Source organism: Cricetulus griseus (assembly GCF_003668045.3).
Source record: "Cricetulus griseus strain 17A/GY chromosome 1 unlocalized genomic scaffold, alternate assembly CriGri-PICRH-1.0 chr1_1, whole genome shotgun sequence".
NCBI lineage: Eukaryota > Metazoa > Chordata > Mammalia > Rodentia > Cricetidae > Cricetulus > Cricetulus griseus.
In genome coordinates this window covers 132,574,702-132,602,512 of record NW_023276807.1, presented here as the reverse complement: position 1 = coordinate 132,602,512, position 27,811 = coordinate 132,574,702, and the positions used below count along the sequence as shown (strand labels likewise).

Genomic DNA, 27,811 nt, shown 5'->3' with positions numbered 1-27,811 from the left:
ACACAGCTCCTAATAAGCAATGTAGCTATTAAGAGAGCAAACCAGCACAGAACACTGAAGATAACCATATGAAGCTAACTAAGTGAACATTACTGCTAATGAGAAAATACAGAATCAGTTGGTAAGAGTGACATGAAATTCTGGCTGGGTGCGATCTCAAAACTAGGGAGGTGGGAGGAGGAGGATCAGAAATTGAAGATCGGGCTGGAGAGATGACTCAGAGATTAAGAGCACTGACTGCTCTTCCAGAGGTCCTGAGTTCAATTCCCAGCAACCACATGGTAGCTCACAACCATCCATTATGAAATCTGGTGCCCTCTTCTGGTGTGCAGATATACATGGAAACTGAATGTATTATACATAATAAATAAAATCTTTAAAAAAAAGAAAGAAAGAAAAAGAACTTGAAGATCATGTTCAGCAGCACAGCAAATGTGAGGCCAGCCTAGACTACATTAAACCTTGTCTCCAAAGAAGGAAACGGGGAAAGAAAACAGGGCAGGAAAAAGAAAAAGAAGGCCAGCAACATGGTTCAGTAAGGAAAGCGAGTTGACACCAAAAGTGATAATTTCTAGAACCCACATGGTAGGAAAGAACCAACAACTCACACACCAAGACAAGTTGTCCTCTAATCTCCCTGTACCCACATGTGCATATACACACATGTACAGACACACAAATATGAAAATAAATGGTAAAAAAAAATAGTATAGAAAGCAATCCTTGATACAGCATTGATGAATGTAAAGCAGCAATTTGTGCCATTATTGTTCATTTTTGGCTATTACTGTTCTCTCAGTCTCCCTATGCAGCCCAGGCCAACCTCAAAGCTGTGGCAATCTTTCTGCCTCAGTGTATTAAGTACTGGGATTTTGGTTATGTGCCACCATGCACATGTGGTACTGAGGATCAAAGCAAGGCTTTGCACATACTAGGGTAAGCACTCTACCTAGCTGAGATACATTACTAGCCCATAAATACTGCATATGTTGTTATGACTATGAGAGAAATGCCTGTGCACCACTTGCTTGTCTGGCGTCCATGGAGGTCAAAAGAGGCCATTGGAGCCAGGCAGTGGTGGTGCTCGCCTTTAATCCCAGCAGTCAGGAAGCAGAGGCAGGCGATCTCTGAGTTCGAGCCCAGCCTCGTCTACAAAGCAAGTTCCAGGACAGACTCCCAAGCTACACAGAGAAACCCTGTCTCAGGGTGGGGAGTGGGGGGAAGGAACACAGTTCCTAGCATCCACAGTGTGTCTCCAACCATCTCTAATTCCAGTTCCAAGAGACGCCACCATCAGCCATGCAAGTGGTACACAAACATACCTGCAGGCAAAGCACTCATTTACATGACCGTGGTGGTGCTTGCCTTTAATCCCAGCACTTGGGAAAACAGACAGGTGGATCTCTGTGAGTTCAAGGCTAGTCTGATCTAAAAATCGAGTTCCAGATCAGCCAGAGATACAGAGAAACCCTGCCTCAAATAATAAAAGGGTAGAAGAGAGGAAGGGAGAGAGGGAAACAACTATGGTAGCCAGTACTCTGTCAGAACATAGGTCTATGAATGAAGATGAGTGAGAATTCTGAGAGCCTATAAGAAAGACCTCTGTTCCTCCAATACACAAATTGGAATGTGCGTTTGTGCCCCTCCTAGGTGTAGTAAAGAATGGATTTACTTCAGATTACCTATAATGCTACTACTATTATTATTCAGATGATGTTTCCAAGCAGAGGTTGTTCTAGTGACTGCATACAGCTTGAACTAAAGTGACCTCTGCTCACATGGCCTTGCTTAACCCTCCACATACCCTTAGAATATAAACTGGTGTCCTGAATAAAGTTGGCTATTGCATCAGACTTTAGTCTACCTATTTTGAGGCTACACTGTCTAAAGGTTCGCTCCACCAACTAGAACAGTAATACTCTACCACTGAGTTACATACTTCCAGCCCTGGTATAAAGAAATTATTCATTTAAACTGGGCATTGCTAACAGAAAGAGTAACATCGAACAGACAATAATGTGGGATAATTCCTTTGTACTCTATGAAGATTTGTCACTGTGATTGATTTAATAAACAAGATGAATAGATGAACAGAATAAGGTTAGGTGGGAGAGTCAAACTGAGAATGCTGGGAAGGAGATGGGCAGAGTCAGGAGACACCAGCCAAATGGAGAACAATTTGGACACACAAAATGGGATAGAAGTAAAGACCATGACCCTCAGGGCCGAACATGGATTAATAGAAATGGGTTAAATTGTAGGAGCTATTAGCCTAGAGTTTATAACTTAATATTAAGTCTCAGTGTGTTTATTTGTGAGTTGCTGGCGGGACAGAAACTTCTGCTTACACAATAATCTAAAAATCCAACAACTGAAGGATAGCCTCAAGGATCATCACATAATACAAAGGAATAAACCAACAGAGGCACTAGAATAAAAGTAAACAGGATGGAGAGACAGCTCAGTCAGTAAAGCACTTGCCTTGGAAACTCAAGGACTTCAAATAAACAAATGTGATGATGATGGACATAGTGACTGCCACAATTAATCCCAGCAATGGGGAGGCAGAGATGGGTAGATCCCTGAAGTTCTCAGGCACCCAGCCTAGGCCACTTGCCAACTTCTTACCCAATGATAGACCTTGTCTCCAAAATAAATTAATTAAATCCTGAATACTGATACCTAAAACTGTCCCTCAGTTCCGTTTGTGCAAATACATGTACACACACACATTTGTGCACACATTTGTACATGTACACAGTATGCACACATGTACATGCGTTTTCTCTGTTTCTGTTTTATCATAAAAAATGTTTCCACTCGGGAGGCAGAGGCAGGAGGATCTCTGTGAGTTCGAGGCCAGCCTGGTCTCCAGAGCGAGTGCCAGGATAGGCTCCAAAGCTAGGCTCCAAAGCTACACAGAGAAAAAAAAAAAAAAAAAAAAAAAAAAAAAAGTTTTGAATTCATCACTCATACTAGAAGACATAAGCACAGTAATGGGAGTGTGGGATCTATATATCATGTATAAAACCCTCTGGTTCAATCCTCAGCACCAAGAAAAAAAAATCAACAGCAACAAGCTGAACAAACTGAAAAATCAACAGCTCAAATCACAGAGCACACTGCTGTCCCTCAAACTGGAAAGGCAGAAAAATACATATCACAAATTACCAGAGTAGAATCTCATGACGTTCTCTGTGGGAACTCACACCAATTTATACTTCTATAGTGATGGATGCATTATTGGAGGAATAAGTGAGCACAAATATGAGCAAAAAATCCTAGAAAGTTCCCAAGTTCTCTATTTTTCCTCAAAGACTGGTCCTCTAAAGGACATATGAGAAGAACTCCAGCAGGGAATAGAAAGGGGGCTATATTGTAAGTCCACAGTATTCTGTCCTAAACAAGACCCACCACCAAGAGAAACCACCCTGATCAACTTAGTGAGAACTTGTGTCAAAATAAAAGAGGGCTGGGGATGGATATAGCTCTGTGGCACAGCACTTGCCTAACACAGAGAAGCCTTGTGTTCAATCTCCAGAACTACCAAATAAAAGAGAGTGATACTGGCATCAGCAACAATCTTGTATATCGGTTCTCAACCTGTGGGTTGCAACCCCTTTGGGGGTCAAACAACCCTTTCACAGGGGTCATATATCAGATATCCTGCATATCAGATATTTATATTATGATCTGTAACAATAGCAAAATTACAATTATGAAGTAGAAACAAAAGTAATTTTATGGTTGGTGGTCACAACATGAGGAACTGTATTAAAGGGTCATAACATTGGGAAGGTTGAGAACCACTGATCTAGTAGATGAAAAACTGTATACAGCGTACTTTCATAAGATTTTTTTTTGTACCTAAGTTTTTTTTTTTTTTTTATTTTATATGTATGAGTGTTTTGCTTACATGGCTGCATGCACACCAAGTTCATGTCTTATGCCTGCAGAAGTCAGAAGAGGGCATCAGATCCTTTGGAAGTGGATAGTTGTAAGCCACCACACAGATCCTGGGAATCAAACCCAGGTCCTTGGCACAGCTAACAATGCTCTTAACCACTGAGACATCTCTCCAGTACCATGTGTACATTTTATAAATTCTCACAAAAAGCACATAGACAGGACTGTGTTCCTGACAAATATTACTTAACTACAAAGCCCCATTCTTCTACTGTTTGCTGTTTTTCGAGACAGGGTTTCTCTGTGTAGAACTCACTCTGTAGACCAGGCTGGCCTTAGGCTGGGGAGATGGCTCATCCGTTAAAGGCGAGGCTCACAACCAAACATAAAAGACCAGGCTGGCCTCAAACTCAAGAGATTTGCCTGTCTCTGCCCAGAATGCTGGGATTAAAGAAGTGCACCACCACTGCCTGGCTTCAAACCCTCATTCTTATGATAATCTCAATTTTTGCCAACAAAAATTATACCTTCCCCCAAATTATTGCATTGTTCCCAGATTCTCATTTGCCCTGCAAACCCACCAGCTGGCTTCATCCCAACATGAACACTCTGATCACTCTTTTTCTGATCACTTCTAATATCCTCACTTTTCTCCTTAGTTCAGATACCAGGGACATTTGTTATTAACACACTCTTACAAAATACTCTTGACAAACCTAATGTTTTCTTTCATGGTACTCATTGAAAGCCCCTAAGCTAGTTAAACTCATCTCCCAATTAACTAAAAACAAAAACTTTTCCTCTCCCCCCAAGGCACCACTGCTAGAGAAAACACAACCACTGTTAATTGGTCTGTTAAAGTGCAGACCAAAAATCCCAAATGAAACTTAACACTGTTCTGTGTGTCTGTTTCTATTAAAGATTAATCGTCCCACTTCATTATGAATACCACCCTACCCCTCTTCTTTTTCAAAGACTTTGAAACTTCCCTAGCAATCTTGTTAAGAAAAAAAAAAATTCTAATTACTCTCCAGCATAATCAAATTCTCCTACCCACCAACATACAATTCACTCCATTATCTGCCAGAGTTCTTTTCAAAGTTCCCTCAAGCCTGACTTCCTCCAATTCTGTATGACCTCTCTTCTCAACTCTCCTGTTAAGCTACACTCCTAATGCCACTTTCTCACCTCATCTTTCAGTAACCCATTCCAATCAGACTTCTATCTTCTCTTCACTTTTCCAATAAAAAACTCCAGCAAAGACACCAATGGTTAACTAGGTTGAAAATTCAATGGTTATTTTCCTCTCAGCAGAATAGCAGACCAATTTCTTCCTAACACCCTTCTCTTGGTTTTAATGACACCACACACTTCTGCTTTTCTTACTGAACAAGTATTAATTCACTCTATCCTCTTTTAGTTTTCCTTAGTTTCAATTTCAGTATGTGCCGAAAACAAAGACCAGGACTTCATCCTAAAAATCTGTATTTTAGGCATTTTCACCCTAAGGTTCCCTAGTTAAGGCTTTAAATATACCACCTGCTTATCTTACCTATGTCAAATCTCTCTCCAGATCTCCCCTCCAGACTCATAAATTGAACCACTTGCTTGCTATTTCCATCAACATAAACCTAAAAAGGACATAGCAAAATTCTTGCTCTTTTCCATCTCACCTATCTCAAAAATTATCATCACTAATTATTAAAACCAAAGACATTGGTGTTTTCCTAATCCATCAGATTTTCTTGTCTGTACCTTTTGTCCGTACCTTTTAAGCATATCCCAGCACTACTCTTCAAGCTCCCTACTCAACTCTAACCCAATTTACTATCATCTCTTTTCCAAGTAAACTAGACAGTTTTCCAAATAATCATTGAGTTTTCCTACCCTTTCTCAATAACAAGCTAATGAATTTCCTTTCTCAACTGGATAGGGTGGCATAAACCTGTGGTGACAACACTTGAGGCAGGTAGGAAGATCTGCAATTCAAGGCCAGCCTAACCTACACAGCAAGACCTGATTCAAGAAAAAGGCAAACTTCCTCTATCCTTTTGCACTAATGAAACATTGGTTTTAACTGGGAATCAATGTATTCCATCAAAATACATTTTTGAACATTTTTATTTATCTGTGCACAGGGTGGGGGTCATGTGGAGATAAGACAATTTGTAGTATTAACCCTTCTACCATGTTAATCTCAGAGATCAAATTCAGGTCATTAGGTTTGGCAACAAACACCTTTCTTTACCTGATAAACCTTTCACCAGCCCTAACTTGCATTTTTTAATCTTCTCTAAATCAGCAGTAAAAACTTTAAAAAGTAAAAACAGAAGTTATTGGAAAAAAAAACCTCTGAGAAAGCTGTTTGAAGGAGTCAAGGTGGGCTGGCTGTCTTATGTCTTTCCCTGCTGAACTTCAGGTATCTTGTCTTGACTACCATTTTGGGAATTTAAAAACAAAAGGAACATGCTTAAGGACTGTACATTGAACATGATAAGTAGTCTATTAGCTGGGAATGGTGATGATCTTTCTGTAATCCCAACACTTAACAGGCTGAGATAGAAAGGTCATGGTTAAAGCCAGTTTGGAGGAAACAGTGAAGCCACATACACAGCTGGACACTATCTCACAAATCTAAAAGATTTTTAATCTATAATGCTAAAGCCACCTGGAATACCTCCTTCAGACTTCCCCTACTTATCTAAATTATTGACTACTATCTTGTTTCTTGTTATATCCAGAAACTCAAGCCTCCTGATCAATGGTTCTCAATCTGTAGGTCATGCGAGCAGATATTTACATCATGATTCATAACAGTAGCAAAATTACAATTATGAAGTAGCAACAGAATAATTTTATAGCAGGGAGGTCACCACAACATGAGGGATTTTACTGTATTAAAGGGCCGCAGCATTAGGAAGGTTGAGAAACACTGACCTAGATCCTTTTTCCTCAAATCACACCCCCAATCCCCCCAAAAGAAAATAAAAATCACCCAAACTTTGTCTTTTCCTTTAAACCCTCCAATGGTTTCCACACTCTCTTAAAACATTTTAAGTTGTCTGGATCCTACCACCCTTTCCAAGCTCATCTTTCATCATTGCACACAAACTCCTGGCTTTGAATACTCCCTCTTTGAGTACTGACCTTAACAGTGTCAAGTCCAAGGGCTATGTAGTAAGACTACCAATGCCTACCACTGCTAATGTCTAGAAACACGAAAGGGGTGGGGGGCAGATGTAGTGGCCTTTAATACCAGCACTTGGGAGACATGAGGCAGGTTTGTTCTACAGAAGTACTTCCAGGACAGCCAGGGCTGCACAGAGAAACTCTGTATTGAAATTTAAAAAAAAAATAAAAAAAGATAAGGTGGTGCTCAGCACTTGGAAGGTGAAAGGAGAAATTCAAGGTTGCCCTCAGCTACACAATGAAGTCAAGGCTGGCCTGGGATATAAGGCCTTGTCTTAAAACATAAGGTAGATGTAGATGAGAGACAAAAAGAAAAAGGAAGTATCTTTGTGGTGGAATTACAGATAACCTTTACTATCTATCTAAAGCAAACCTGTAACTTTTACATTTATAAACACTAAGTAATTAAGCTGGGCAAGGTGAGCCTATGCGTTTAATCTCTGGAGGCAGAGGCAGGCAGATCTGTTTACAGCCTGGTCTACATAGCAAATTCCAGACCAGCCAGGGATACATAAGAGACTCTGTCTCAAAACAGATGGGTGGGAAAAGGAAGAAAAGGAAAAGATAATGATTTTTTTTTCTATCTTTAGTTGTTATGATTATCAACTTTATGTAGATAGCTGATTCTCCTAACATATAACTAAGTTTATTCAAATTACCTCCAAGTATGGCTGTGTAAAGGTTACCCCCAAGGAACTCTCTCCCTGAGGTTAAATTAAATTACTCAACCATACAGCTTTCCTTAAGCTATAAACACACATTTGAAATTAGCTGTTCAGCATCTCACTGCCTTTGTAGGCTGAAATCTACTCAGAGCAGTGACTTCTATTTTATTAACCACCTAAGCAGTATTCAATAAGTATCTGCTGAATAAATGAAAAAAATTACAAAGATAAACAAAAGAACCCACAGGGATACAAATGATGTCATACATACTACATAGATGCCCCTTGAGATCTTCAAAGGGGAAAACAATAAAATAAAGCCAAAATAACTTCCTTCTGACCATCTAGCTTCCTAGTTTTTGACCTGGACACTCATTTTCTAAATAGAGGATTCAACTAAATCAGTAGCCATATATGGAATAGATGTGCAACTTGACCTGGAGACCATCTTTAACAATTTTACACTTTCCCTAGTCTCAGAAACAGAACAAAATGTATTAATTTCATGGTGGTTGGGATAAGCGCCCCAAAAATCTTTAAATTTTTTTCAGTAATACAAATGCCTCCTACTTACCTAAATGTGTCTAAACAGTGGAGAATGGAGTATCAATAAGTTAGGTCTCTGAAAGTTTTTAGATCCACCGGTTTCTGACTCCCTAAGTACTGGGACTAAAGTTGTTCATCACCACACCTGGCACATCCCTATTTCTTATGGGGCTGTACCTTGCAAAGTAAACATCTTAGAACAAAAAGTATGACCAAATGCAGAGACATAAAAAAAAAAAAAAAAAAAAAAAAAAAAAAAAAAAAAAAGGCCTGACAGCTGGGACAAGGTGTGGTGGCACACACCTTTAACCTCAGCACTCCAGGCAGAGGCAGGCAAGCAGGCAGAGTTCCAGGCCAGCCAGGGAGACACAGCATACCTTACATGGGGACGAGGACTGATATGCACAACCACTAAGGGCTGGGGATATAACTGAATACTACAGAACATGACAGACATACATAATGCACTAAGTTTGCATGGAAGCAGGGATGTCTTAGGGGAGCACTTAGGTTAATTTAGACATCAGGCACAGATGGCATAAATACATAATCCCAGCATTCAAGAGGCCAAGGCTAAATTATAAGCCCATTCTCATTCAAAAGAATGAATGAAAACTGTTGCGGGAAAGTATGAAGAGATAAGGTAGGGAGCCACTCAACAGAACATAAAAATACAGGTTAATTTAAGTTATAAGAACTAGTTAGGGCCAGGTGGTGCACATCTTTAATCCCAGCACTTGGAAGGCAGAGGCAGACAGATGTCTGAGTTCAAGGCCAGCCTGATCTACAGAGTCAGCTGCAGGACAGCCAGAGCTATAGAAGAACCCTCCCTCCCCCCATACCAGACTACTTTTTAAAAAATCCCAGGAGGGTTAGAATGTAGCTCAGCAGGTAGAACCTTTGCCAAACATAACAAAATCCTAGGGTTTCAATTCATGTACCGCATAAACAGAATGTGGTAGTGTATAATTGTAGTCCCAACACTTGAAACAAAGGCAGAAGGATTAAAGTTCAAGATCACCTTCAGGTACTTATCAAGTTTGAGGCCAGCCAAGGATGCAAAGGACCCTGCCTCAAGAATTAGAGAAGGCGGCACAAAAGCAAAGTATACCTATCAAAGATCTGAAGTGGTAACTCTTTAAAATATCAAGCGAGTTCATCCTAGTAACCTACAAGATGCTTAAGAGAAAAGGATTCTAAGAATTTTTAGGGAGTTTTTTAGAAGTCTATCAAAAACAGACAGACATAATAAGTACAATTAATAATATACTGAGTGCACTAATGAAGTCTGACAGTGACACTCTGTAGAATAGGAGTAAATTGAGGGTTCAAGAAAGACTTAACAAGTGGCAATTTAATCAGGAATGGTGACACACAGAACCTATAATCATAGTGCCTGGAAAATGGAGGCGGGAGGATTAGGAGATTCAATACCAACCTTGGCTATACAATAAATTCAAGGTCAGCATAGTCTACATGGGACCCTATCTTCCAAAGAAGAGGTAGTATTTTAGGATAAGTAAGTTTCATTTATTTCTTTTTGTGAACCAGAATTTCATTTTCTTGTTCAGGTAGGTCTTAATCTCCTGGCTCTGATGATTTCTTCTTGTCACATCCCAACTTCTTGGGTGCTGGGATTATACAAATGTGCCCCATATTTGGCCTCAAATTACAGAACCAAAGGACTAGCAGGATGTGGTGGCCAATTCCTTTAATTCCAGCACTCGGGAGGGGAGGGGTGTCTACAAATTGGAAACCAGCCTGATCTACACATTGAGTTCCAGAACAACAAGGGCTAGGAAGAGAGACCCTGTTTCAACAAAAACAAACACACACACACAAAAGCAAAGGCTTGGAGTCAGGAAGATGGATCTTCAGGTAAAGCAAAGACTGGCAAACTGAGCTCAATCCCATTAATCCACTCGGTGGGAACAAAGCCAAATCCTGCAAGTTGTCCTTAGATCATCATACCCTCCCCCCATACACACACAATTCATTTTTAAATAAGGGAAGGGGCTAAAGTGTTATCTCAGTGGTTAGCCCACATGAAAGTAGAGAACTGACTCCCCCAGGTTGTTCTCCAACCACACATCTCTCAAAAGCTAGGATTAAAGGCATGCATCACCACCACACCTGGCCTTTTTTTTATTTTTAATTACATATACAAGCGTGTGTCTTTGTGGTCCATGTGAGTGAAGTGTCCAGGGTGGCCAGAAGAAGAAAGTGGATACCCTGGAACTGGAGTTACACGAGGTTCTAAGCAGTCCAAAGTGAGCGCTAGAACCAATCCTGGGAAGTCTGCAAAGGCTGTAACTACTCTTAACAGCTGAGCCGTAACACTAGCCTTACCTTAATTGTTTGTGTGTCTGTGTAATGTATGTGGAACTAGCAGTCAATATCAGGTGTGTTCCTCTACAGACCTCCACTTATGTTTTTTGTGTGTTTTTTTTTTTTTTTTTTTTTTTTTTTTTTTTTTTTTTTTCGAGACAGGGTTTCTCTGTGTAGCTTTGGAGCCTATCCTGGCACTCGATCTGGAGACCAGGCTGGCCTCGAACTCACAGAGATCCGCCTGCCTCTGCCTCCCAAGTGCTGGGATTAAAGGTGTTTGACACCAACGCCCGGCCCTCCACTTAAGTTTTTTATATTTATTTATTTTCTGGAGGAGGGATGCACACGTGTCATGGCACCAGCATGTGGGGTCAGAAGACAATTTGCAGGAATCAATTCTCTACTTCCACTATGTGGATCCTGTGAATCAAACTCAGGTGGTCAGGACTGCTGAGCCTTCCTGCCAACCCCTCACCTTACTTTTTGAGCCAATGGTCTCTCAGTGAACCTAGAGCTTGCAATCTCAGACTAGCTAACCAGCAAGCCCCAGGTATCTGCCTGCCTCTGCAGCCATCTCCAGTGCTGGGTTTACAGACGCTGTCCACTGTACTGGCTTTTACATAAGTGCTGGGGATCTCAACTCTCCACCCTTGAGCAACCAGCAAATTACTCACTGAGCCATCCCCCAACCCACATTTTATTAGACAAAGGTAGGATAAAGCTAAGAGAAACAAAGTCGGTCATAAAAGAACCAATTAAATGTAATAAGAGAAGTCAACTTCACAAAAACAGAAAAGAGAATGGTGACTGTCAGGAATGCGGGGGAGAGAGGAGAGTGTTACTGAGTACAGATTTTTATCAGTTTTACAGGGTAAGAAAAGAGCTGGAGAAAAATGGTAGTAATGGCTGCACAACAATGTAGTAAATCTACTTAACACCACTAAGTATACATCTAAAAGTGATTAAGCTGGCAAACTTTGTTAAGTGCTTTATAAGAGACAGGAGGTAGTACTGGGAGCAAACTCATAATGGCCTTGCACATACCAGGCAAGTGTCCTACAAATGAACTGTGTCCAAAGCTATGTGTATTTTATCATACTTTCAAAGAATAAATAAAATAAATAAAAAGGAAACATGAAACATATATTTTAAAAAAATTCTTAAGCTGGGCGGTGGTGGCGCACACCTTTAGTCCCAGCACTCAGGAGGCAGAGGCAGTCCGATCTCTATGAGTTCAAGACCACTCTGGTCTCCAGAGCGAGTGCCAGGATAGGCTTCAAAGCTACACGGAGAAACCCTGTCTTGAAAAACCAAAAAAAAAAAAAAAGGAATATTCTCATGGGACATTGGCATACTGTGTTTGGAGCTTGGAGCAGACAAAATTTGTCGTTCACTACTAACTACCTTTGTGTCACTGACCAACAACCAACTTCTTGGGTCTTATTTTCCAATATTTTTCTTTCTTTCTTTTTCAAGAGTTTCTGTGTAGAACTGGATGCCTGGAACTCACTCTGTGGAGCACGCTGGCCTCGAACTCAGAGATCAGCCCGCCTCTGCTTCCCAAGTGCTGGGATTAGTCAAAGTGCAGCTTCCACCACTGCCCTGCAGTTTTCCCATCTTACAGATAAGGAATTCATTATGGTATCTTTGGGCTCTTAAAAAAACAAAAACAGGCCGGAAGTTGGTGGCGCACACCTTTAATTCCAGCACTTGGGAGGCAGAGGCAGGCAGATCTCTGTGAGTTTGAGGCCAGCCTGGTCTCCAGAGCCAGTGTCAGGATAGGCTCCAAAGCTACACAGAGAAACCCTGTCTCAAAAACAAAAAAACAAAAAAACAACACAATACATTTTAACCATTTCTAAGACACTCTTAATTATAGTAGAGTTGGGTTTATTTGGGTTTTGTTGCTTTGTGGCTTTTGAGACAGGGCTGGCCCTAAACAAAACCCCTAATCCTCCTGTCTCAATTCCCAAATGTTGTCACCAAACCTGGAGGTTTTTTGTTTGTTGAGACCAGGTCTCTCTCTGCAGTCCTGGCTGCCCTCCAATTCACAATCACCCTGCCTTCTGCCATTAGAGAGATGCTAGCATTGAAGGCCTAGCCACTATGCAAGAGTGGAGGTTTTCATTTTTAAAAAAAACAAAAGATTTTGAAGAACCCTCTGGAACAGCTTAGCAGGTAAAACTGGTCTACAAGCCTCATGATCTGAGTTTGATTCCTGGAATCCACAATGGAAAGAACCACCTTTCCAAAATTGTCCTCTGACCTATGCACATAGACAGACAGATGACAGAAGGACATTTTTCAAAAACCTTCAACCTTGTATCATAGGTATATACTCTCATCTATTCTTTTACTCACACACACTAATCTGTGCTGTAAGAAATCAGAAAAGGTGGGTACAGTGGCACATGCCTTTCATCCCATCACTGAATAAGCAGTGAAAACCAGCAGGCAGGTGCATGGTGGCACATGTCTTTAATCCCAGCACTTGGGAGGCAGAGGAAGGAGAATCTGTGAGTTCCACATAGCCAGTTCCAGGACAGCCAAGACGAGAGAGAGAGAGAGAGAGAGAGAGAGAGAGAGAGAGAGAGAGAGAGAGAGAGAGAGAGAGAGACAGAGAGACAGAGAGACAAAGAGAACCTGTCTCAAAAAAAACAACAACAACAAACCCCAGCAGAGCCGAGCGGTGGTGGTGGTACATACCTTTAGTCCCAGCACTCGGAGGCAGAGGCAGGAAGATCTCTCTGAGTTCGAGGCCAGCCTGGTCTACAAAGTGAGTTCCAGGACAGCCTCCAAAGCCACAGAGAAACCCTGTCTCGAAAAACAAAAACAAAACAAAAATCCCAGCAGGTCTACATGGCATGTAGGTCAACCAGGACTACACAGTGAGACCCCTTTTTTAAAACAAAATGAGAAAAGTAACTGGAGGTAGGGTTTCTATGGTACTGCTAATGTTGTTTCTTGATTTGAGTGCCAGTTATACTGTATGTGTATTTTACTTTGATATGGAAAAGGGTGCTTTTTCCCAAAGATAACAAACAGAACATAATTTCCCAACTATTTTGAGTGCAAAAGAGCTACAGACTTCTCTGTTATAAATAGATAAATCAATCTCTCTTCCCCATCCCCTCTCCCACCTGTCTGTGCCAACAAGTTAGCTGAAGTCCCTCTTGACTCCTTTTGAATACAGCCTACAAACCTCTTCCATTCTCATACCCATAACATCTCCCCCTACTCCAGCGCTAACAATAGAAGCCATAGTCTTACAGATGTTAGGCAAGCACTCTCCCACTGAACTGTACTCCCAATCCTAACCTAGTATTGTTACCTACCCTTTATTTAACTACTCTACCATTCTAATCAGGTAAGTATTTTGAGGTGGTTGAGATCAATATGCTCAATATGTTCACAGAAAATACGGATATACTTTACAAAGGAGGGACATGCCAGGAAAGCCAAGATGCATCTAAACTTTTGCCATAGATCAAAGTCTCTTCCTTTGTAGTACTGAGGATAGCATCTGAAGCCTCCCACAAACTAAACACATGTCCAGCCTTACAGTCGCTTAAGAGTAAAAGCCAGGGGTAGTGCTGTATGCTGTATGTGTTTAGTCCCAGCAGTTGGGGAGAAGTAGGCAGTTTCTTTGAGTTCAAGGCCACCCTGGTCTACAGTTACAGCCAGGGCTGCTATGTAAAGACTGTTTCAATCGGGGAAGAGGGGGCAGGGCAGTGGTGGAACACACCTTTGATCGCAGCACTTGGGAGCCAAAAGCAGGCAAATAAGTCTCTGAGTCAGCCTGATCTACAGAGCTAGTTCTAGGGCAGAAACCCTGTCTCGAAAAACCAAAACAGAAAAAGAAAAAAAAAAAAAAAAAAAAAAGAGAGAGAGAGAGAGAGAGAGGGGAGAGGGGCTGGAGAAATGGCTCAGAGGTTAAGAGCATTGGCTGCTCTTCCAGAGGTCCTGAATTCAACTCCCAGCAACCACATGGTGGCTCACAACCACCTATAATGGGATCTGGCATGTAGGCAGAACACTGTACAAATAATAAATGAATAAATCTTTAAAAATAAAGAGAGAGAGAGAGAAGAGTAAAGTAAAGCAAGAAATGTAATCCAACAACATCACTTGTACAGACTTTTGTTTTTTAAACCAGTATGGAAGGCTGCTGTGTTCAGTCCACTCCAGAACCTTATAAAGCACACTGAACAATCCATACAAAACTGTAGCTTATATAACTGAAGAAAAATCCTACTCTTGCGGGCTGGAGAGATGGCTCAAAGGTTAAGAGCACTGACTGCTCTTCCAGAGGCCCTGAGTTCAATTCCCAGCAACCACACGGTAGCTCACAACCATCCATTATGAGGTCTGGTGCCCTCTTCTGGTGTGCAGATATATATGGAAGCAAAATGTTGTATACATAATAAATAAATAAAATCTTAAAAAAAAAATCCTACTCTTGCTGAGCAGTAGGGGCACAGGTCTTCAGCCCCAGGAGGCAGAGGCAGGCAGATCTGAGTTCGAGGACAGCCTGGTCTACAGAGCGAATTCCAGGACAGCCAAGGCTACACAGATAAACCTTGTCTTGAAAAACTGAGAAATAAAAATCTACTCTGGACGTCATGCATACGTACTCAGCAGAGTAGCACTCACCCTATTATTATACACAAAGCTCTGTATTTGGTCATAAGCACTGAAAAATCTGTTAAAAAATGTTTTTCCAAATTCTAGTTACATTATGTTTTTTGTAGGTAAAATTATGAAAGACTAAATACTAAAGAAAAACTTAATAGACAACAAGAATTTCATTAAACTTGCTTATACCACAGATTTAAACATTCCCTTTGAGAATACTAGAAAATATCAGCAAACTACAGCTAAGAATTATAAAAATAAAAGTAAAACAGACATACGACATGAACATAAATATAAACCAGATGCTATATACTCATTTAAGGGCACTTTGTATCACTGAACTTCAAATTTAAAAATATCTTATGCTGAAATTCAAGTAAACCTTTGATTAGAGGTACCAATTAATGAGTTTATACTAACATTAACCAGTGCTTAAATGCTTTAACAAGTAATACAAAGCATTACAAGTAATAAAAATGTAGGCCCAATCTTGATAATTAAAAGTATACCTATCCTTACAAAGCCATGACGGTGTAGTACTTATTAACATAAGCAAATCTTAGCCGGGCGGTGGTGGCACACGCCTTTAATCCCAGCACTCGGGAGGCAGAGGCAGGTGGATCTCTGTGAGTTCGAGAAACCCTGTCTCGAAAAAACCAAAAAAAAAAAAAAAAAACTATAAGGTATTTTAGGTAAATTTTCTATTCTGAGCAATTCTGAACCACTACTTAAAATTCAGTCATATTCGTCATATTCTAGAGTATCTAACAGATAAAAGGTCCATCTCCATATAGTACTTTACGAAAATAGTACCATGCACATGACTCAAAATACATAGTAGGCACAGTCATGCAACTTCCCCTACAAATAATCAGTTTCATAAATCTTTTCACTGTACTACACTGTACTGGCAAATACACATTTCCCCCTTTGACACAAATTTGAGTGCCTCTCCATAGTACCTGGCCATGTCTTTAACATTTATGTTAAGTGCTTATATTTTGACTAATACACTCAGTACAAAAAAAAAACAAAAAACACTTACAGCCAATTCCTATAATCAGATTCAACAAATGGTAGCTATCTTTGTATTTTCTGGGACACGATCTCTATGTGTCCCTGGTCAAAAATAAGTCATTAGATCCACCAAAATTCTTAAACACCAGCATATGAATTAAACCTGGTACACTGGAGATTTACTGAGGTGACATGCTGAAATAATTACTTGATCAGCTATTGGAAAAATTACATTTATATACTTAAATAAAATATATAGATTACACTATGGGTCCTTCATTAAGGTGAAAATTAACCAACAGCCTATCTATGGAACTGAACATACTAAAACATTGATGAAACAAAATACTGAGAATAGAACTAACTGTAGTGCTTTTTATATTACTAAATGGTTTTTTTTGTTGGTTTTTTTTTTTTTTTTTTTGAGACAGGTTTCTCTAACAACCATGGCTATCTGGAACACTGTAGACCAGGGTGGCCTCTAACTCACAAAGATCAGCCTGCCTCTACCTCTCAGTGCTGGGATTAATGGCTTGTGCTACCATGACCAGTTTACAATATTAAATTTTATCTGATCTTTTCCAAGTATCCTTTGCAGTTTACTTTCCTGGTTCCTAAGTTCCTACAAGGTTTATAAAGGCACTGTTCCTGAATAACTTGTGTTTGCAATCCCTGTTTTCCTAAGAGATAATGACAATTTTTTTAATCTCATTCTTGAGAATGAACTTTTATTTGCATGTGTGGGTATAGAGGTCAAAGGATAACCTTCTACCTTGTTGGTCCTCCGGACCGAACTCAGGTCATCAGGGTTGGCAGCAAGCCTCCTTTACCCAAGGAGTCATCTCCTCAATCCATCACTTAAATAGAAAGTCACATCACATAAAGCAGAGGATATATGGATTTTCAGGCCAGTAACCTGACACTTTTAAATAAAAGAAAGCATTACAAGTCTAAAGACTTGTACAACCTTATTGTAGAAAAAACGTTTTAGGCTGCTGACAACAAAATCAGTTCTCATCTTTCATTAAGAATATATGTCTACAATCCCAAAGTACATTTGCTTATTAAAGAAAAAGTTAAAATCACTGTTAAAATGTATGTGAATACAGACATTCACACTTTCTGCACTGTTCCACAAAAATACAAAGTCATCCTTCCATTCAGAGTTTTGGCAAATGAATACAGAGGTCAGAGTTCATGCTATGTAAGACAGATCACTACTTATTTCTTAGTCTGTTCACTAAGCCTGCAAATATAGTCACTTCAATTTTAAGTAAATTTCTACCAAAGATGGATAATTATCTGCAGACTCAGTGGCACAAATAATGCTGGAGTGCTAAAGGATTTGTAACAATTCCTCATATACTTAAAATATCTAATTTTAAAGATCGTTATTGGCATTATCAAAATACCAAGCACATAAGAACATATAGCACTGCTTATTGGACAGTGGAATGTGAACCTTGAGAAAGATAATTACTTTCAGAATTTTCTTGCTAACTTCAATCACAGAAAATCTGGGATTTTTGTTCATTCAGATCTGAAAAATTGTACTATTGTTTGCAAAGCTGAGTCAGATTGTTAAAATTCAATATTTCACATAAGTATGACCAGCATTAACGTATTTAAATTTTGAAGGACTCACGGGTAGTCTTATTTTTTAGTATGCTATTACGTGACATATTTTGTATCAGAACAAACCTAACTCAATAATGAGCTACAACAATGCGAATCTGATGAAATCTCTTGTTTTTAATATGCCTCTTTTCAAAAGTAAGACTTAAGTTACCTACAAGGGACATCATAATGAAGTTTCACAGTACACTAGTCACAGAGGCATTGCCCTAGGAGAGACTCTGATATTGGTAAACAGTATTTTGAAATAAGCTACTCATCCTTTTTTCCTAGTTCAAATCATTTAATAACAAACTTCTTGCCTTTCATCAGACAAACAACTAAATGTCAATGATGAGGCCTAGTGACTGGTGGAGTGCGTGGAAACGAGATGATTATCTAATTTGGAATTCATTTCCTATATGTAATGAAAACTGCTTCAACACCCCTTCCAAATACGAGACTGACCATTATGTCTCCATGTGTCCCCCAACACTACTACAAGGGAGTAACTGAATGTCTTCCTTTCGTTCATACCTAAGGACTCTGTAGGCTCCTTCCTCAAAGAAAAGACAGCAAAGGACTGGCAAGCAATACCCAGAGTACCCCGAAAAGTGTGGGCCTGTGAGGTGCGCTGCTGCCGGGGATCTAGTTACTATCTTTCCCCTTCCCCCAACCCACTTCCCGGGTTTTCTCGGCCTGCTCCTTCCCCACCCCAGAGCCACACAGACAGATGTTGCCTCCGCCTCGGGGCTCTCCCCAGAGCTCACGTGTCCCCGACAAGTGCTTCTGCATCTGTCCCCCAAACCCCGTTCCTCCCCAGGCCGGCCGGCCGCCCGCGAGACCGTCTATCCCAGGGCCCGGGGAGGGGAGGGAAAGGCGGCAGGAGGAGGAGGGGAGAGCGCCGCTTCCCCATCGGCTGAGAGGCGGCCGCAGCGAGGCCAGCCGGGACCGCCGGGGTCGCGGAAGGGAGGGCCCTCCCGCCCCGGGCTGAGATGGGGGTGTCCGGTAGATCATTTCTGACCTCCTCGCTCTTCAGCACCTCCTTGAACTCCCGCTTGATTCGCTGCACCGCGATGTTGGCCATGTCTCTGCCCGCAGCTGATTCGTACCCGCCTCCTCCGCCACCGCTACGACCACCGCCACCGCCGCCACCTCTTCCTCCACCGCCTCCTCCCTCAGTGATTCGGACCCGAGCACACGAACGCTGCCACTGCCACCCTTGCCGCCGCGTTCCCCCTCAGTGTAGAATCACCTCCGCGCCCGGCCACCAAAATGGCGCCGGGTCCGCGCATGCGCACCACGCTGACCCGGGCGGGCGGCGCAGCCGCTCCTGTGGCAGCCCCATACGTCTCAGCAGCGAGCCCGCGCCGCGCCGTGCCGCGCGTCTCAGCCGGGGCTTCGGCCGCGTGGCTCCGCCCTGCCGGCGTCTGGGGCGAGGAGGGTGCGGCTTCCGCGCCGGTCAGCGGGGTCTGGGCCTGGCCGGTCCTCCCCTGGCCCTCCGCCCCTTATCCCGGGAGGCTCGGAGCCGAGGTGGGAGCCCCACCTGGCGGGTTCCCCAGGCCCCACCCGGCCTGAGCCCCGCTCTAACTCTGCCAGACCCAGAGCCCACGGGCTTGAGGTGCCTCCCTGTGTCCAACCGAGGAAAAAGCTATGCAGGAACTCGGTCCTGCCCAGCGTCCGTTGGTAAACCCCCCCGGGAAATCCACTGCCGTAGCTTTTGTTCTGGAACCATGATAACGCAGCTATTATTCGGTCATCTCAGGTATTACACATTGAAGTTGTGTAATGGTTGGATCCCACGGGTTGTGCTTGCTACAGGTATTGCCAGGGAGAGGCCTGTGGTTGGTTTAAAAGCCAGAAGTTAATCTTTGGCCTGTTTAGATAATGAATGTTGAGCTGTAGAACTAACATTGTTTTAAAACTTGAGGTGCTTCAAAATCCCTGGAGAGCTTAAGATTGCTAGGCCCTATCCCTACAGTGTGGATGGGCCTAAGAATTTGCATTCTTAGCAAGATACCTGGCTGCCTATTTTTCAGCGACTACGCTGTGAGAACGGCTGAATTAAGCATATGAAAATCTGTTATGATTATAGTGAAAGTTGGAGAAATAGACACTCCTTAGGAGGATGAAGGAGCTCTAGACCTACATAGGTGTTTGGCACTGGTAGATTTAAATAAGCCGTGAGTATAATTGAATGGAGAAGATGATAAAGGAGTAAAATGTTTTAGGTCAACAATAATGTTGGAAGGCGATTTGAAAGTGGTCAGTAGAGTTTAAAGCAAATACTATAGTTTGGGTACTGAGAGGTACTTTGAAATAGTGGAAGTTTTATTTTAGGAGTATGTTTCGTGTATTTCGTCACTTAATCAATCACTTGAATATTCTAAGACTAATAGGAGCTTCGTGTGGTGGTCCACACTTGTAATCCCAGATTTCAGGAGTCTGAAGCGGAAGGGTCATGGCAGTGCTGCAAGAGCCGAGAGGACTTTTTATTCCCCATTCTGTCCCATGCCACCTCCATTGTCAGCTACGATTCCCTCATCTGTGAAATAAGGAGGTGCTTAGACTTCTACGAGTCCAAAATTCTGAAGCATCTCAATGTTTCCCTGAGTAGACATCAATTATAAAAACTCTTGTAGCTGAGCCCCCTAGTGGTTATAAGGGGAGTCAACTATAACAACTAAACACTACAAAGAATTTTTGCCATGGTAGAAATCTAGAAGTGCTGTAGGTATTTGTGCCCATACGACTTAAAACATATTTTACGTTTAGCGTTGGTTGCCCATGCCTTTTATCCCAGCACTTGGGATTAAGAGGCAGGTGGGTCTCTGTGAGTTTGAGATCAGCCTGGTCTACATGCAGAGTGAGTTCCAGGATAGGCTCCAAAGCCACAGAGAAACCCTGTCTCAAAAAATCAAAGGGGGGAAAAACTATATTTATCACACTCTGCCTAACCTCAAGAAACTTAACAATAATCAAACGGGGAACTAGTTATAAAGGTTTGATAAGTTATTTGAAAGAAAGTGACTTTCTGTGCCAAAGTTTGAAGCCAGGCCTTGTGCATGCCAACTATGTGCACTATGAATGGTGTGAAGCCCAGCCAGGTTGTGGTGTGTGTTTATGTTTAGGCAGGTTCTCATTATACAACCCAGGCTGACCACAAACTGAATTTTTTCTGCCTCAGTCTCCCTAATGCTCAGACTACAGACAGACACCACCACACCAGGCTCAGGTTTGTGAATTTTTTTAATGCCAGTAATCGTTTAACTGCAAATCCCCCTTTTGGAATTCATTCTATTAACATTCTAGAGACCCCAAAGGATGTGACTAGTGATACCTTAATAACTTCATGGGTAGGTGTTATAGTAGTGTTAGTTTCTCAGTTTTGGCAAAGCACTTTAGTAATTTACAATGTTCACATTAACCAAAGGTGAGTCAAGAACATACAGAAATCTCTACCATCTTAGCAGCTTATCTGTAAATCAGTAATTCTAAACTGGGCATGGCACCTTACTCCTGTAACCCCAACTACTTGGGAAGCTAGGGCCAGGGAGCCTATAACTCTGGTCAAGAGAATGGAATCTCTCTGGTCTGGGTGTAGACCCGACATTCCAGCTGGACTAGTTCAGTCTCTTTAGCTAAAGGACCACCTTCTGCCATGCTACACAGATAGGCAGTGTGATTAGTTCATTAATGAGATGTTGTACTTTTCCTTCCCAGAGTCTCATCACCCCTAATGCCCAGGAGTAGCCCAGGAGCTGAGTTTTGTAAGATTGTAGAGCTGTCTGCTCTTCCCAATTACTCAAAAAAAGTTAAATTTTACTTTTCTTCTGTCTGCTAAACATACTTTTCCCTAATACTTGGGCTCTTTCCCCCCCTCCAAATATTTTGGGCTCCCTTATTTCTATAAAGCTACCCATTGTATGGCTGCTTATTTTTCATGTGCCTGACATCCATGTCACCATAAATGCCCCCCCCCCTCATTTCAGCTAGCTGCTGAAATTTAGACCTGGCTTGGGGTTTTTATTTTCCTTTTGTTTTTGTCCTTGAGAAAAGGTCTCACTGTGGCTTTGGCAGGCCTGGATATTGGTGGTAGACCAGGCTGTCCTCAGAAAAGATCCACCTGCCTCTGCCTCCTGAGTGCTGGGATTAAAGACATGCCTTTTTTTTTTTTAATATCCTTCTTTCCAGTTGAGTCCATCCTTAAGTTCTTTTATTAATGAGACTAAAAGACCCTAAAGGTGATTCCAGTAATATCAAGACCTTCATTCAAGCCAGAGAGATGACTCAGAGGTTAAGAGCACTGGCTGTTCTTCCAGAGGTTCTGAGTTCAGTCCCCAGCAACCACATGGTGGCTCACAACCATCTATCATGAGATCTGATGTCCTCTTCTAGTGTGCAAGCAAACATGCAGACAGAACACTGTATACATAATAAATAAATAAATCTTAGGGGAAAAACCCCTTCACTTAAGAAGCTTTTTTAATTGTTACAAAAGAATCCAAGCAGTGGTGATGAATGCCTTTAATCCCAAGCACTTAAGGAAGCAGAGACATAAGAATCTCTGAGATCTAGGCTAGCCTGGTTGGTCTACAGAGTTCCCAAACAGCCAAGGGTACACTAACCCTGGGGAAAATAATTAGTACAAAATTAGTTGGGAGGTGTGTTGGTAGTGTTAGAAATAAATTTGGGGTTTTAAAAAAGGAGCCCACCATCACAAGTGAAGCATCTGGAAAAGGAAACTTTTGACCAATAAGGTGTGCTCAGAAACATGAACACACAGAGACAGGAAGTGCATTTGGTGTTTATTCTGACTCAGGTTGTGACTGCCTTTTCCTCTTTGGCTGGCTTGGTCCCACCTCCCAGTCTTAATATACTTGGTATAAAAGGAATTGGTCTATAGGAAGTGAAGGAAAGAGGTCACACTCTAGGCCATCAAATTCCTGGAATACTTCAAGCCTTGGACCTTAGTGTAAACAAAGGAGGGATTAAAACATTTATTTAAAAGTCTTCAGAGGGCAGGGTATTGGTGGCACACCCCTTTAATCCCAGCACTCTGGAGGCAGAGGCAGGTGGATCTCTGTAAGTTGGAGGCCGGTCTGGTCTTCAGAGTGAGTGCCAGGATAGTCTCCAAAGCTACCCAGAGAAACCCTGTCTTGAAAAACCAAAAAAAAAAAAAAAAAAAGTCTTACAAGGTAGGAGAGGGGATAAAAACACTTTAACTCCTTGTTGTAAACACAAGGTTTATAGTATTTGATAGAAAAAGAAAGACTCATAATTTGATATTCCTGCTACAATAAGCAACTACCCACTGACCCACTGAACTATCTCACCAATCCCTAGATCTGCCCCTAGTAAACTACTTTCTTTAGGACCACCTTAAAAAATGTCTATCAGCCAGGCAGTGGTGGTACACCTCTTTAATCCCAACACTCAGGAGGCAGAGGCAGGCAGATCTCTGTGAGTTCCAGGCCAACCAGCCTGATCTACAGAGGTAGCTCCAAGACAACCAGAGCTGTTACACAGAGAAACCCTGTCTGGAAAAAAAAAAAGTATCAACTCCTCAATAATGCCTTGAAATTATGAATCCATCATTGAATCAATATATTGATTAGGTAAGAGTCCTCATGATCCAACTGCCACCAATGATTGGATCCACTAATTGGGGACCAAGTCTTCTAAACATGAATGTTTTCAGAAAGATACTTCATGTCCAAGCTATACCAAACACTAAGCAATGCAATTCATATTATATCACCGTTTATATGACAGGAAAGATTACATTTGCATATGTAGTGTTTCGTTAATCTTTAAGTAGTACTGGAAAAATATGTAAGCAACTGAACAATGGTAGCCATCCTTGAGAAACAAACTTAAGTATTTGGAGAAAGAAAAGTAGGTTAGAGCCTACCTGTGAGTGCTGAGCTTGACAATTGAGTTCTATCCCCAGAACACACTGGTAGGGACGAACTGACTTTTCTTATTTGTCTCTGACTTAACACACATGCACACATAACACAGCAAATGAATAAAAAAGTAAGTGATGAGCCAGGTGATGATGGCTCTGACTTTAATCCCAGCACTCGGGAGGCAGAGGCAGGTGGATCTCTGTGAGTTGGAGGCCAGCCTGGTCTACACAGTGAGTGCCAGGACAGATTCCAAAGCAATACAGAGAAACCCTATCTTGAAAAACCAAAAAACAACAAAAAATAAATAAGTCAATGCTTACCATATATCGTGTTGTATTAGTGTGTTCTTTCGTATTTGAGGCAGGGTCATAAAAGCTGACCTCCAACTCTTTTTGTTTTGTTTTCTTTGTTTGTTTGTTTTTTCAAGACAGAGTTTCTCTGTAGGTTTGGAGACTGTCCTGGAACTCTCTTTGAAGACCAGGCTGGCCTCGAACTCACAAAGATCTGCCTGCCTCTGCCTCCCTAGTGCTGGGATCAAAGGCATGTGCCACCACCGCCCAGCTTTGACCTCCAACTCTTAATCCTGCATCAGCTTCCCAAATACAGGGATTTTAGACATGTGATTTCACACTGGTCTTGGAGATTGTATTCTTTTCTTTTCTTTTTTTTAAATTTTTTTTTCAAGACAAGAGTTTCTCTGTGCCAAGGCTGTCCTGGAACTCGATCTATAGACCAGGCTGGCCTCAAACTCAAAGAGATCCACCTGTCTCTGCCTCCCAAATTCGAGGATTAAAAGCATGCACCACCCCTCACCCCAAAGTCCCAGTGTTGGTTTCCTCTTTTTTTTTTTTTTTTTTTTTTTTTTGAGACAGGGTTTCTCTGTGTATCTTTGACTGCCCTGGAACTTACTCTGTAGACCAGGCTGGCCACGAACTCACAGAGATCTGCCTGCCTCTGCCTCCCGAGTGCTGGGATTAAAGGCATGCACCACCAATGCCCGGCTGCAAAGGAAAAAATTTAAAAATAAATTAATCATTAAAAAAGAAAAACAAGACCTCTGACTGGCTCATGAGTTTAATCCCAGAACTCAGGAGGCAGAGGCAGGTATTGGGGTTCAAGCTGAAAAGTAGAAAAGCAAAGCAGCCAAGTCACCAGAGAGTTCTTACTTCTACCAAGACTGGGGAGGTCCTCAACGTGGCTGGAGATTGAATGCCATCGAATCCAGCATGAGACCCTGAGCTGTCTTATATACTTCTCTAGTGATGGGACTAAAGGTGTTAGCTCTGATTCCTCTTTTAGACTTATTCTCTTTCATGTAGCCCAGAGTCCTGGGATTAAAGGTGTGCACCACCACCTCCAGGATTCTTTGGCTATGGCTAGCTTTGCATTCTGATCTCTAGGCAAGCTTTATTAGATCATAACAACATATCACCACAGGTGTATTCATTTTTCAGTAATTTCTCAATTTTAGGGTTTTTTTGGCATACTTTATATATAGCCATATAATTTACATGTTTTAAATGGTTTAATTTTATTTTGTGTGCATTGGTGTTTTGCCTGTATGTATGTCTGTGAGTGTGTCAGATTCCCTGGAACTGAAGTTACAGTTTTAAGCTTCCATGTGGGTGCTGGGAATCCTCCGAAATAGCCCTTGACCACTGAACCATTTCTCCAGCCCTTATGATTTACTTACCAATTAATACTATAACTGAATATTTTGATATGGTTTTGTCTGTTGTGATTTTGGTTTCCTTTTCTTGAGACTGGGTCTCTGTGTGGCTCTGGATGACTGGAACTCACTATGTGCATCAGATTGGCCTCAAATTAACAGAGATCCACTTGCCTCTGCCTGAATGCTGAGATTTAAGGTATATGCCATCACACTCAGACTCATATAGTTTTAAACAGAAGGAGAAAGGGAAATTTTTCTGGTTATAAAAGCCCTCTCCCCAGAACAGATTTTTCACAAGTCACTTTCTGAGTACGTCATTGACAAATGTACAGAGACTAGGTGTGCATTAGTAATAGTCAATGGGATTAAAAAGAAAGCCCAACTTTCACAGTCACTGCCTCAAAGAAACAACACATGTTAGATTCTTTTTTAATATAAAACTGATTATTTCCAGGACGGCTCCAAAGCCACAGAAAAACCCTGTCTCGAGAAGCCAAAAAAAACACAAAAAACGAAAAACAAAAAAAAACCCTGATTATTGCTACTTCAATACACAGTAATCTGAATTTACATACCCACTATGGGTAGGTACTAAAATAGAACTGAAGTAAAAACAAACAAACAAACAAACAAAAAAGCTTTCTACTGTCTTTCATGATTCATTTGTCCTTCTACATATACTGTCAGTTTTTGTTTTTAAGGTGTTGTTAAAAGGATACCCATGTGCCCGACGTTGGTGGCGCAAGCCTTTAATCCCAGCACTCGGGAGGCAGAGGCAGGCGGATCTCTGTGAGTTCGAGGCCAGCCTGGTCTCCAGATCGAGTGCCAGCATAGGCTTCAAAGCTACACAGAGAAACCCTGTCTCAAAAAAAAGAAAGGAATATGCAGCTACAAGTGAGCTATAACTAATGGGCCTTCACATGTCTCATTGGTATTGCCAGTTGCCTTTCCAGTAGGCTCTCTGCTGAGCATCTCAATTGCCACTGCTGAGCTGGTTAATTCCTTTCACATTTCTAAAGCAGAGTGCTTTATTTTAGAGCCTCGAATCACTGAGAAGCCACTAGGCTCACCTCAAAGGCCATGAATTGGCCAATATTAGAACTTACTGTTAAATGAAAGTTCACAACTAGTTTGCACTTACTATTTTAATTATGCCAATTACTTATTCATTTTGAACATAACTACTTCCTAAATACAGAAACCTGACTAAGTTGACCATGTTTGCTCTCAGAAATTAGCTCTCCACATCATCTAGTGCTCTGTGCTCTCCAAAGCTGGAAGTATGATCTATGATGTAGTCTCTGCATCAGTAGGGCTCCTTTGAAATCTGTGTTCCATTTAAGTATAGCTAATGGGATGCTCTGACAGAAGATGCAGCTGAGGGTAGATGATGTCATTTTCTCCCAAAGCCTACACTTCCTGTCCAGTGGCTCTGCCAATTAATCATTCCAGTGATGTTACATTATTCAAACATGTGGATACCAAGACTTCCTGATGTTGTTAGCCTTTGTCATCTTTAATGCTTATAGACAACCTGTCAAACTCCTCTCCTTAGCTACTTTGAGATTAAGCTATGCCTTACTCTAAGTTACTTAATACTGTGTCAAACAGTAGCTTTCAGGCTATACATTGCCCTATGTGACTGCACTTTATAAAACAGCAGTACTCTTCGTTTTAAGTTCAAATGATAAGGCCTAATGACTCCACAACTTTTTTGTGGAAGTAAGCAACCACCATCTATCCAATATAAACCATAATCCAGGCAGTGGTGTCAATGCCTTTAATCCCAGCACTTGGGAGACAGAGGCAGGTCTGGTCTACAGAGTGAGTTCCAGGACAACCAGGGCTACACAGAGAAATCTTGTCTCAAAAACAAATCATGGGGCACAGGCACAGACTAATAACTTATTTACACAGAATATTAATACTTAACTTTTCTGATACTGTTTTGATATAGTCTGAACACACTCGGGGGTGGGGGGTTGCAGGGACAGGACACACTTTCATGGATTTTCTAAAAGAGGGATATCTCACAGTAGGGTATAGTGGTACTCAGTGTCCTATCAACAAACAGTGTGGTACTTGTGTCACAGGTATATGTGTCAGATGACAAACATCTGACTGTCTCTGAGCCTTCAGCATGCTTCTGCTGCTTGACCCTGCCCACTCAAAGTAGAATTCCTGCAGAATTCTAAGCTCAGCTGTGTAACTAGATTTTTATGTTAAGATTTTTTGTGTAGCCAGGTAGTATAGAGCTAGTTCCAGGACATACATACATACATACATACATACATACATACATACACACACACACACACACACACACA

General features: G+C 41.5%; 1 protein-coding gene across 3 annotated transcripts in view; it reads right to left on the bottom strand.

Annotated features, from left to right (window-relative positions):
• Window positions 1-19,191, bottom strand: part of Ube2k (ubiquitin conjugating enzyme E2 K) — a 51,056-nt gene extending 31,865 nt beyond the window's left edge. The window contains exon 1 of one of the 3 annotated variants that reach the window (XM_027390758.2): window positions 18,925-19,191. In XM_027390758.2, the coding sequence (XP_027246559.1) occupies window positions 18,925-18,987 (63 nt within the window). In that variant the 5' untranslated portion in view covers window positions 18,988-19,191. The remainder of the gene's footprint in view (window positions 1-18,924) is intronic. The other 2 variants (XM_027390757.2, XM_027390759.2) reach the window with 2 other exon arrangements.
• Window positions 19,192-27,811: the final 8,620 nt, after the last annotated feature.